This window comes from Thunnus thynnus, chromosome 7 (assembly GCF_963924715.1).
Source record: "Thunnus thynnus chromosome 7, fThuThy2.1, whole genome shotgun sequence".
Taxonomy (NCBI): domain Eukaryota; kingdom Metazoa; phylum Chordata; class Actinopteri; order Scombriformes; family Scombridae; genus Thunnus; species Thunnus thynnus.
In genome coordinates, this window is record NC_089523.1 from 21,232,614 (window position 1) to 21,245,243 (window position 12,630).

Consider the following 12,630-nt stretch of genomic DNA (forward strand, 5'->3'; position numbering starts at 1 on the left):
CCGCAGGAGCTACAACCCATACAGTCTGTGGTGATAATACTTCATTGTACAATTTTGTACAGTTTCAAAATGTATTTGTGTAAAAATAATTTGGATGGGGAGGAGTGATGGCATTTCACACAACTGATTGCTTCCATTCATATTATGGGTATAGAACGAAGTAGAAAAAAAAGGTATTGAATGAAGTACTATTGGTATTGGTATCACTTTAAGGGTACTGGTATTGGTAGTGGTATCATAATTTTTTAAACAATACTCAGCCCTAGTTTACCCACAACATGCTGGCTTGCCTTGGTGACATCATTCTGGATCATCAAACACACCTTCGACCTCAAGCAACTGGATGGGAAGCAATATTACTCATCAATACAAAGGTGTTCGTGCGTTTCTGTGTTTGTTTACAAGTTTAGAGGAGGAGTGGTTGTTATGCAACTGATCAAACTGTACTTTGACACCAGATAAGAGCAGTTTAGAGAGTACCACTACTACTGAGGCAGAGATTTCAACTTATGCCCCTGCACTATTTCTATGACCTTTGTGTTTCCACTGGTTACAGTTTGTATGTTTCAACAATACATATATGGATCTATTTCCCTATCTTTATTCAAGAGCGTGGTATATCAATTTGAGAGCATAATTTATTGATTTCACGTTCAAATTTTGTAATATTGTCCCTCAAAACCCTGCCCTCGCACTCAAATAGCCTCTGTTTGCGCTTAGATGTGCTCTGTTTCTGCTCAAACTGTGTGCTTGCACTCAAATATAATGTTGCTTGCACAGATTTCCAGTGCTCCAGCTTCAGCTCTTCTCCTCGCACTCAGGCTGCTTCTGTGCGCTCGTGGAACTTCTGCTCTCAGATTGCTTCTCTGCTCTTGGATTTTTTGTGCAACAACCCTGTCAAAATCCCCCAACCAACAGAACGCCAGGTTTAGTGTTGACCAATGAAATGACTCCTGCCTCCTTGTGGGCATGTTCGCTTTACTTCTTAGATTGTCCTATGGGCGGGTACTCTTTAACCAGGTTCATCCACTCCCGCCCCCCAGGGCTTTATTAAATGTACTTCCCTTGCTTTCTTTACGACTTTTGGAATAAAAGGACGGTTAATTTATACACAAGCACCTGTGATTTTTACTATAGTAGCTGCATACAGTATTATAGTAGCCACATAGCACAGCATCCGCCTGTTGGTGTGCTGGAGGAGAAAATGATGTCACCTTCATCATAAACGTTTCTATGGTTAAGCCCGTGTGAGAGTGGCGAGATGGTCGCTTGAACTTGAAAATTGAAGTAATAAGCGTAACACGGATCCACAGTTGTAGTTTTACTTCTTATTAGGACCCACAGTTGTAGTTTTCTCAGGCTGGTCAGCAGCTCCTCCATCCAGACTGCTGCTAGTGCAAAGCCACTGATACACTGTTAGCTTAGCCTGTTAGCACCTGCTACAGCCGATGTTAGTGAGGAAAATACGCGAAGCAGCTTGCAAGCCAATTAAATCTGTATCTACGAAGCTGTGTGAAAGTTAATCAGGGATCCTTTCTAAGAAATTGAACAAAACTAGTGATGCATCATCGCAGACAGGCGATTCACTCAACACTCATTAGCTAAAAAAACCGTCATAAAAACTGATTTTACTCCCACTGCTTTGGTTGTTAAACTGTCACATTCACACCAATCTGAATTTGAATTATGGCCACAACATGGCGTTTTGGCTTTGGGTGTTTTGGCCGCTGTGGCGCTGCACAGGACTGCTGTCGAAATGTTGAGCCAGAGTAAACTTTTGGAAAAACGCAACCCGATGAACCTGGTTCATCAGGTACTAGCTGCCTGTACGGGATGCTCTAAGAAGTAAAGCAAACATGCCCGCAAGGAGGCAGGGGTCATTTCATTGGTCAACACTAAACCTGGCCTTCTATTGGTTGGGGGGATTTTGACAGGGTTGTTGCACAAAAAAATCCAAACAAATGAAGTATAGCAGACAACCTGACTTGTCACACTGACTTCATTTTTTTCAACCACAGTTAATAATCATGGGGTTAATGCTAGGCTTCTCAGTGATAAATACTCTTCAACAACACTAGTATATATCTTTAAGTTCCAACACTCCAAGCAGACATGTTTGCATGTTGAAACAGCAACAGTGAGAGAGCTAACTGACTGTTCAGCCTTGTGAATCACTGATTTTACCCATTTAAGGTAGTTTGTTATTAAGTTCTGCCTCTGCCTTTTCCTTTTTTCTTCCATGAGCAAAAGACCATAGACTGACAACACCAGTGCAAAGCCAAGCTTTTACAGTGCCAGACGCAACTTCTTATTTGACATATTCTCAATTTGTATTTTGAGCATATAACAAGACCTGTTGACTAGTTTCCTACAATGTATGTACATGCTGGTGGTCAGTTGCCAGTCACTTGTAGTCTTTACAGTACGTTTAAATGCAACTTTAACAGAAGGCCTGAGGTGACATACAGTACCAGTCAAAAGTTTGGACCCACAAGTGCGTCCAAATGTTTGACTGGTACTGTAGGTGTTATGAGGCGACAGAAAATCATTAAACAGTGGGGCTTTCTCATCACTAATACTTATAGCCCGGTTTGGTGTGTCAGAGCTCTTACTGTATGAACTTTCTCTGCGGCTCAAGGTAAAAGAACATTCAAAACAGGTGTACAGCACAAAACTTTGCTTATTTAAAGCAGGATTCAAATACATGTGCACTGCATATTTGATGTTTTTCTTTCTTTGCCAGAAAGTCAGAAAAGAGAATGCTACCAAGCAGCAACCCACATGGTGAGAGAGTCCTGCCAGCATGAACCTGCTCTTTGTTAGAGGGTCAACAGAGATGCATGGACAGATGTGCAGCTGTCTGGCTCTTTATGTTCCCGTCGCTAAATATTTGACTTTTCTGTTACATATAAACTCAAAAGACAACATGTGACAGCAGAGGAATGTAGTGCCCTAGGCTATAATTACATGTGGAGGCTTTTGCAAAACAATTTATCTTACTCAAGTTTTGTCTCAGTTTAACAACAGCCACATCACATTACATGTAAAATTAAAAAGGGTTACTGAAACTGGACAGAAAACACATTTCTAAAATTTTTTTACAGATAATCATATTTTGCTATACCTGAGTTAAGTGCCCGACTTGCTGTGAGGAATCCAAGGTTAAGCTGAGATGAAAAATACTCCACTGATAAAAAAGGGAAAAACATCTACCAACACTGGCAGACTGTCAGAATACCACGAGAAGAAAAAGATATCCTCTGATTTAGTGACGTGAGTGTGTTCATGTGTGTCTGTGTGTGTGTGTGTGTGTGAAGACTAACAGGAGGAGTGCCTGACTCTGAAGCAGAGGCGGTGCAGTGTAAGGAGAGTGTGTGTGTGTGTGTGTGTGTGTGTGTGTGTGAGCTGCGGTGTGCAGAGGGCCGGGCATGTTTCAGCTGGTACCGGCACACACACGAGGAGCAATGGTTCAGCCTAAGGGGCTGAACCAGACACCGGAGCCTCAGAAGGCACCGGAGCTCAGAAGGCACTCTCCACACCTGGTTAAAGCCCTCTGTTGCCTCCTCCCACTTCCTACCCATGTATACGTTGACGATCTACTCCTCCAAATTCCCTCCCTTTTTGGCATTCAATCAAACACAACTCTGACCCCACATACCTCCTCTCACCTTCCTCCTCCTCTTTTTGATCCCAGCTATCTCTCTCTACCCCTGAGGTTTCGCTACTCTCCTGAATTCAGATCTCACTGCTTTGTTTTTCCCGGTCAGGACCCAAGTCCACTGTGACTTCTTTACACTCATTGTTATTTATATCCACTATCCACTTCTCAAACCCTACAATTTCTTCCTTCTCTCCTACCTTTGCTCTCTCTCCCTCTACGTGGCAACGTCTGAGTACTGAGCGAAGGTAATAGTTAGTGGAGGGTGCGTAAAGTTCAACTGCTGAACTCGTACATAATCACAGAGCAGAGAGTGGAGAGAAACAGAGAAACCTCTCTCTGCCTTTGCTCTTTTTCTCCAACTTCTCTCTGCATTTTTTTTTTCTTATCCCTTTATTTTCCACAGCCCTTGAGTGCTTTTCTGGGGCAGTGTCCACACTTCTACCATTTGGTTTGGCTCTTGGCCTTTTTTACTGTTCATATGGTGTGCTTAAGAGACGCTTTCCTATTAAGTAGATACTAGACCTGACAGCTGAAAAAAAGGTTAATTGTCACATCTGCTCTAACAGCACAGATAAACATTTAGAAGTTGTCCAACTTTTTAAAAGGTGGATAAACATATACATCTCACATGTAAGAGAAATCAGCATAATAGTAGAGAATTTCTAATCATATTAGGTCAAAAAATCCCATTCAAATGCGCCAGATGGAAATAAATAGATCCAGTCATAATCTGGAAGCCCTTAAACATTGACAACACTTGAGTAAATTGTCATGCAGTGTGAAATGGTGAGATTTCTGCAGACAATATGTAGTAAGTGTTGCCAGGTGTTTCACTGGTTTAGGGGCAATATACTTAATGTTTGTACTGTAGATATGAATATATATATATATATATGTATATAATATGGATTTCACAGATGTCTTGAGGCATTAGTGAGCCAATGTGTGAGCCCGCACCTGAGTGAGGAGTATTTGAGTCAACTGGCTGTTTACAAATTTCCTTGTATGTGTGTGTGTGTGTGACAGAGAGAGAGAGAGAGACAGAGAGAGAGAGAGAGAGAGAGAGAGAGAGAGAGAGAGAGAGAGAGAGAGAGAGAGAGAGAGAGAGAGAGAGAGAGAGAGAGAGCTTGTCTCTTTAAAGTGGGAGTGGTGCTGCAAGTCTCAGCACAGGCCCTATCTTGATAACCTCAGTTTACCCATGGGGTGTTTTTAAATTGTGTCTGGGTGTGTGCATTCTGAGATTCAAAAAAGTAGCCTTCAGGCATGGATATTTTCTAAATACTTTTTTCAGTATGCACCTTGGAAATCATACAGGTAAACTTCTGAGCTGTGAGCGAACACCCCCTTCTTGGCCTCCTTCACCTCAAGACCTCGAAACAATAATATTATTGTTTACCTTTCAGGGCTGCAGAGCTTAATGAAGGGTTAGGGGAAGTGTTACCCCTGACAGACTTGGGTCCCTGTGGGCCCCTCTCTGCCACGCTCCTCCAGAGTTCATTAGAAACAAATTACAATCCCGTCACCATGCCCCTCATCCTCATGAATCCTCCTGACCCAACACCCTCAGCCTGCAGGCAGATGTTTAGATTATAGCAGCCAGAAACCACACCCTAACTAAACACACCTACACCACTATGACTACTGTACTTCATTCATACAAAAGTGGGCCACCGGGATAAAAACACAATGCAAAATGCAATACCATACAGTACCATTACTCTAAATGTAGACCTGCAGTGCAGGGTCACTGAACAGTGGAAAAACATTACCTCTACCAAGAGTGTTTTAAAAAATTTAAGGATGTAAATGAAGCCAATTTAACTTTTTAAAGACCTCCAGACTCTCCTATACTGTAACTCAGACAGGGGATTGTTGCCATGAAGATATGGACAGGACAACCAGTGTGCAGGAAAAGGTCTTGACATTAGTGTCTGTGTATCCTGTCAGATGTAGTGAATGTGCCTGGTGTATCACTGATTTTAATTAATCGTATTAAAAAAAAAAAAAAATCTTAAGCACAATAAAAAGTGTGTGTGAGCCAAACCAGTCTCCAGGCACTTAGAGACCGGTACTGATTATAAGCCTAGAGCTTCACTGTGTCCCTTTGTTCAGAAAGCACAGATGCTTTTGAAGCTCTAGTGAAGCATGAATATCTGTCCCGCTGGACCCCAGCAAGATCCCAGACAGACAGACCCCTCCATACATGAACACACGCACCGTCTCACTGGTGGGTCCCGCCTGTGTGGATGCCTAAATATTTAACAACATTTTAAAAGCACCAGCCCCCCCTTTCCCTCTAGGGTGTCTGCTAAGTCCTGCAAATGTGAGAATGAAGACTTTCAGATGCCCCCTGGCATAGAGGAGAAGGGGAACATCCATCAATACACTATCTATACCTTATCCTTTGCAGGGTCACAGAGGGCTGGAGCTTTTCCCAGCAGTGTTTCAGCTCCTAAATTGCCACTTGACTGCTTTTGTGCTTTTGTATTAACAGGTTAGAAAGGGGGTCAATACTAGCACTGTCCTCTTTTACTGTAGGGGGAGGCTCAGAAATGGAATGCAGGAAACCAAAAGGTCAAATTACTAATCGGGAGTTCAGTAACGGACTGTATTGATGTGATCCATATGACATAGATGATTTTGAGAGTGGGATTGTCCTGGGTATGAGCGTGTGTCTCTGGTCTTCTCTGGTATATCTCTTCAGCTCCCTGCTCAGGTGGGATTACACGGCTAATTCCAATTTCTTATCTACACAGGACCATCGAAATCTGAGGCCTGTCTGGGTTTTCCTTGTAATGGGAGAGACAGCTGGAAGTCTATCTCTATCTGCCACACAGGGCCAAGTCTATAGCTTCATGCACAAACATAGCAGTGACCAAGAATGTCTCTACAGTGAGAGAGGCATGTGTGTGAATTTATGTGTGTGCATATGTGTTGTAAGAAGATAGTGGCTCCATGTGGAGACAGAGGTTCTCTTTCAAGGGATTTTCCTCCACCCAGGTCAATTATATCACAGACCACTGCCTATGGAGAGAGACCAGACTTTCCCCAGACTAAAGCATACCAGGATGTGACCTTCCCGTTTAAGACGGACAGCAGGTAATGAACATTGACACAAACACACAAGCCATGTGACCCTGAACTGCCTGATCCCAACGATACCATCTTCTTGTCCTTTCCTCCCTTTTTCCTTCCTCTCATCCCCCACTTCTCCCGCTGCATTCCTGACATGCCTCAGGGAGACAGAGGGGGCCTCCAGGACAGACAAACAAAGACACACAACACACACAACACACTCACAATGGCACTGGCTGCAGCCATTGTCTGTGTGCACTGAGGAAAAGGTTTTGGTGCTCGCATACCAAAAGGAACACCAATTCCCTTCTTTCAAACACACTCACCCTTGCTCAGTTTTACTCAGTGACATAAGTAACTACACTAAAACTGCGGTTGCTGTAAACAATTTTCTCCTGCTCCTCCCTAAACAGATTTAAAGCTACAACATTTTGGACCCGCAGACTAACATAAAACTGCTTTTGATTGTGATTAAAACTGAGTGATGTCATGAGATTGCAAGTAAATCAGAAAAGCCTTTAGTGGAGCTGCTGGTGAGGCATGAACGGCCTGTGGCTGCTCTCTGCAGAGTGTCAATGCAACACTGACCTCTTCTGGTAGAAATACCACATGGCCACAAAAAGGAACAGCTTTTTCAAAAAATAGGTTACACTGGCACAAGTCTCTAAGGTCAGCCATGAGCCTTTGCAGTAGTTTTCTATCCACAGTAATCAAATAATAATGGTGATGTGCTGTTTAAACTCAGACTAATAACAATATGACAGTCACATTTCTGGGAGTCCAGTTTTTCCAGATTATCTGCACAGTTTAACTTTTTCTAAATCAGTGTTCTTACTGTTGATGTCTGTTTGCATCTGCAGTGAGATACACTGAATTCCTTTTTCCTTGCTGCCCCCTGCAGCCTCCACTTCCCTCCAGCTGTGTAGCCCAGACTTCCATGATGGTCAGGTTAATAGCTGGGCCACATAGCTTAGCGCTACATTAGCCGACTAATCCCTCTTCCTTACTCCAGCTAACCTGACCTCATACTTTCCAGGGTCCATCTGACACGGATAACTGCTGGATTACAGCAGCCCACCAGAGCATGGGAAAAATAAGAAAAAATATGTGTGGGATAACCTTTGACACACATAAGCAGAAAATCTTAAAAGACCAACAGCAACACACTGAAACATGTAAAATCCTTGCACACTCACTGAGGTGTAGTTGGTCTTGCCCATGTTGTGGTTCTGGTTGTGGTTGAGGTTCTGGTTCTCCTGCTCTCGGCACTGCAGCCCCGCCAGGTGCCTCTCCAGGGCTGCCCAGTCCATGGTGGGCAGAGGCTCCTCCTCTACACCCTCCTCCTCTCTGTATCCCCCCATCCGTCCCCCAGTCCCTCCACTGCCTCCTCCACTGCCACCTCCGCCACTGCTGCGGCTCCCCCTGCCTTGACTGGAGCTGCGGTGTCTGGGCTTGGGAGTCCCTGTGCCCCCCTGTGGTGTACCGGGGGAGTGGAGCTGGTTGCTCCTGGGCAAAATCAGATTGCCATTCTGTTTCAGTTCCTCAGGGACAGCTGCGGCTGAAGTGGCAGTGCGTCCGCTGGGGGCCGGGAGGGGTGGGACGGCCTTCACATCCTGTAATTCTTCTGCGAGGCTGCGGCTGTTCACTGTCTTCCTGTGGCCTCCGCCAACCCTGTCAACCCCCATGACGCCTCCTCTGCCTTCCTCCTGACCAGGAGGCTGTGGAGAGGTGTAGTCCTCTCCATACTCGCTCTCCCACTCCTCTATCACCTTTTTCTTATACTCTTGGTAGTCCTCGTCCTCCTCATAGTCCTCTAAAGTGACCAGGTCCAAAGAGGGGGAGGATTTGTAGTCCTCCAAAGTGGCCAGGTCAAGAGAAGGGGAGCAAGGTGTAACCTTGTTGGAGTTGGACTCTGAGCTGGAGCGACTGGATGCATCACTCCCCAGGTCCATGCCATCCTCCCGGTAATCCTGCAATGACAGAGGTGAAGACAGATAGAATTAGACTGAGGACAGGAGAGAGGAACACATATAAGTACAAGAGTTCAAACGAGACATAAAAAAGGGGAGGAGGAGAGATGAGGAAAATGTATTATTGAGAAAAAGATTATTTAGGGAAGTGTGTTCATTTAGATTAGTCACACCAGTATTGTGGTTTGAGACCGGCAACCACAAAGCACTTCCTGTCCTGCAGGAACTTCCTTTCTACAAGAATTTTGCAGGCACTGTCTCTCTTGGACTTGTTTTCTGGTCTTCTCCCCGGCAATAAGCAGTGCTCCAAAAATTCTCAATCTTGCTAGACTTTGCTAACTGATAATCTCTTTTCTTTTCCTGTATTGGCAAATATGAACATGTATGTGTGTGGTCTTGCGCAACACTTGACACACACAGTGAAGGTGGAGTCTATGTGGCTGGATGTGTCAGAATAATATCCCACCACCCACTGCTACATCTGCACAGCACCACAGGGACAAAACAGGGTGTTATGAGGGCTGAGAGTGAGTGACACTGACATGTCACTACACAAAACACCAAACGGTGACACGGACAGATGAGTCCAGAGTGACTGTGTCGCTCCCGCAGAGCCCCAATCACTGCCTGACTGATTAGTTCACACCTAATGAAAACGTCCGTGTTGTTTACAACCCTCCACAAATATCCCCCTGACCTGAGCCTTCTCTTGCAGAGTTATCAGTCTTTTCTCCACAGGAGCACATTATCATAGCGCCTCACACCACTTTTAAAAGTTAATGAAAAGCAAGGAGCAGCAAAATTTCTCTCAGGGCAGACAAGACAAATTAATGACAGATTGCTGCGTGATCCACATTATGAGTTGCTCTAAAAAAGAAATTAATTATGAACATTGCTGATTGCTGGTTAACACTACAAGGGCTCAAAGTAGTTTTGCCTCTTATAAAAGATTCAAGGGAAAAGCTGCAATAAATATATATATATATACACATTTAAATTAAGCTTTCCTGTAGACCACACCTGTGCAGACACTGGCTGTTGACGTCAGAGGACAGTGCAGAAAATATCTACGATGGGCGAAGCGATGTGACTCAGCATCTTGGAGACTAGATACACAAATTTGCTGATGCAGTGTAGAGACATAACTTACACTGTGCTAAGGAACTTACATTTCTCCATGAAATGCTAACAGGTCGGAGAGAACAGAAGTGGAGCTGCTGCAGGGATGAGGATGGCACTGGCAGCACAAATACAAGCACAAAAAGCCACATTTTGCTCTGACTAAATGGTGAGGCATCATTACATAGTCAAAACAGTGTTATTAGAAGAGCATTGGGAACGTATTATATGCCACTGGCGTGTTGGGACCTCCAAGAGTTCCAGAGGGAGAGTTTTATTATTTTAAGTATTATTTTACCCACTGATGAATTAGCCCACTGCAAGAATGTATGATTACAGTTTTGCTTGTTATCCCTCAGTCTAGACAATAATGAAATGACATTTAAAACCACCCTATATTCAGCTCCTTGGGATCATTTCCAACAATCTATGAGTCCTTGACATGAAAAACTCCAGGAGCCCCTGTGGGTTTACAACTAAAGGGGGAGGACTTATTACCAGCCTACTTATGGCCTAACACTCTGAAATCGCTTAGACCTGGTGTTTTACAGCAAAAAGGCTTCGGTCACGATTATGTGAATTTATCACAAGAAATAATTTGGCTATAAAATGTAGCACGGGTCCTCCTATTTCACCATACAATGTATCAATTTAGCAGCACATCGGAAAACAACCTTACCGACGTGCTCATCAAACGCGCTGGATCACTACGCGGTCACCAGTCCCTCTGGTGTGTGAGCCAGCCTGTCATATTGGCTCGGTCACCCTTAATTACTGAAAAAAGAAAACATAAAAACCGGCTTCAAGAACCGGGTGGGTTTTCCTTTCCAAAAGTGGGAAGATCGCTAAGTAGAAAAAGAGTATCCAAAACGATCGCGTTTCAAATCTCGGTCACCGATCCTCTCTGGAAGTACGTGGTATCCCGATGTGTGCAGCCTCCAAGCAGCGTCTGGTATCCAAATATTATCACGACAATACATGATGGTCACATGAGCCCGATTAGAATAATGTAATCATTTAAAGTGTGTGTTTATGACAGACAGAGGGAGAGAGAGAGAGAGACAGAGAGAGACAGAGAGAAAGGAAGGCGCTTGGAAGACGGCCCGGCAGGCGGTAAAGCTGATCCGCTGTGGGATTAACCGAAGCGCAGCATACAGGCTGGATTTGGCCAACAAAATACATGCAAATTGACAGCTGCACCGTTCCCCACCCCGCAGCCGGGCGGGTGCTTGAGGGGGGCGTTTAATTTACGTCAAAGACTACCCTCACAACTCTGCCCGTCGTTTGGTAGAGATGGTTCGCAAAGGGGCATCATCGTATCGTATACGCCCAGTCTTTGCATGCATCGAGCGCTCTCCAAGTGGCATTTCTGCACGCGTGACAGTTGCATGATTACATCTGGCTACATATAGGCTATTATTTATCACGGGTGGAGGAAGAGGAGGAGGGGGGGATGGATTGAGAAGACACATTTTATTCTGATTATAAACGTAAACATAGTGCGCGTGCGTTTCTTCAATTTGCAGAGTCATTCATAGGCTACTCAAATGATGTCATGTTCCCAAAAAAGTCCCAGGAGGAACCTGATATCCCCCCGGCAACAGCGGTGACAGAAACGCCCAGCATCACACTATCACACGGCGGGTGACACCCACTACAGCTGCGACCAGGCTGACCCCCACTCGATTCACTATTATCGGTCAAAATTAAAGTCACCGCCTGCCTGGATAAAAAAAAAAAAAAAAAAACCTGTCCCCGAGAGACGTGCTAAAAGTAGCCTGGATGCAACATCTGTGCCGTTTAAACGAGGCTATACTCACTGTCATCATCTTTGTAGCTTCCCCGCCGCGTCTCAAGACATGGTAAAGTGTAAATCCCAGCTGTTAGGCAACGGTGATGGTGCTGACTTGTTTCACAGCAGCTTTATTTTAAGGGCGGGTGGCGGGGCTGATGGCTTCGCCGGAGAAATGACAGAGAGCCGGTGGATAATTCAGTACAGTCATCGCTCTGAGTGTGTAGTCTGTCCACCGAGGAGCCAACCGGAGTCTCTGAGTCCTGATGGAAAAAAAATAATAACGTGGATGCCTTAAAATCCCTTCAGGTTAACGCCGCTTCTCTGCTCTCCTCCCCGGCACACAGAGAGATGCCCAACCAAGCAGTTCAGCCTGCGCTCTCTCGCTCCCACGTCAGCTGGAAAATAAATTGCTCTGAGTTAAGTGCGTCCCCTTATATTGTGGGCTTGCGCACGTTTCAGAGCTCACACCCAACCAGGCGGCCTTTATAACTCAGTCATTAGACAGAAGCATGACTTAAAATTATAAGCGCAAAACAAGCTCCGGCTCCAATGCCTGGCACAGGTTTTCTGTTTGTTGCAGCTCCTGTAAAGCCGGCTCTCTGTCGCAGCCTGCATCTCCGAGGAGAGGAGAAAGTGACGACGACAAAACACAACTAAAGCCCAACCTTCTGCACCCACTGACCTTGCAAATGGCAGTAAGAGAGAGAGAGAGAGAGAGAGAAAGGAGAGAGAGAAAGAGAGAGAGAGAAAGAGAGAGAAAGAGAGAGAGAGAGAGAGGGGGGGCTATTTAAGTGAATTATTAATCATATAGGCTACTTCTGGTGTTCTGAATTTAGAATATTTCTAGACCCATTTTCGAGCTATCACATATTTAGAACCGCAGGGATCCCAAGGACCCTTCTGCTGTTATATCTACTATTCGGCTTTACAATTTTAAAGCAAAGACTGTCATGTCTCTCTTACACTGAATTACCAGTCTATTGGCACACCTGTACAATGTAATGTAATCC

General features: G+C 44.7%; 1 protein-coding gene across 4 annotated transcripts in view; it reads right to left on the reverse strand.

The window, feature by feature from the left end:
• The window catches only part of schip1 (schwannomin interacting protein 1), a 218,149-nt gene that overhangs the window by 32,597 nt on the left and 172,922 nt on the right, over nt 1-12,630 (reverse strand). For 2 of the 4 annotated variants that reach the window (XM_067594903.1, XM_067594901.1), the window contains exon 9: nt 7,933-8,706. In XM_067594903.1, coding sequence (XP_067451004.1) covers nt 7,933-8,706 — 774 coding nt within the window. Of the gene's footprint in view, nt 1-7,932; nt 8,707-10,504; nt 10,970-11,645; nt 12,234-12,630 lie in introns of those variants that run through there. The other 2 variants (XM_067594905.1, XM_067594904.1) reach the window with 2 other exon arrangements.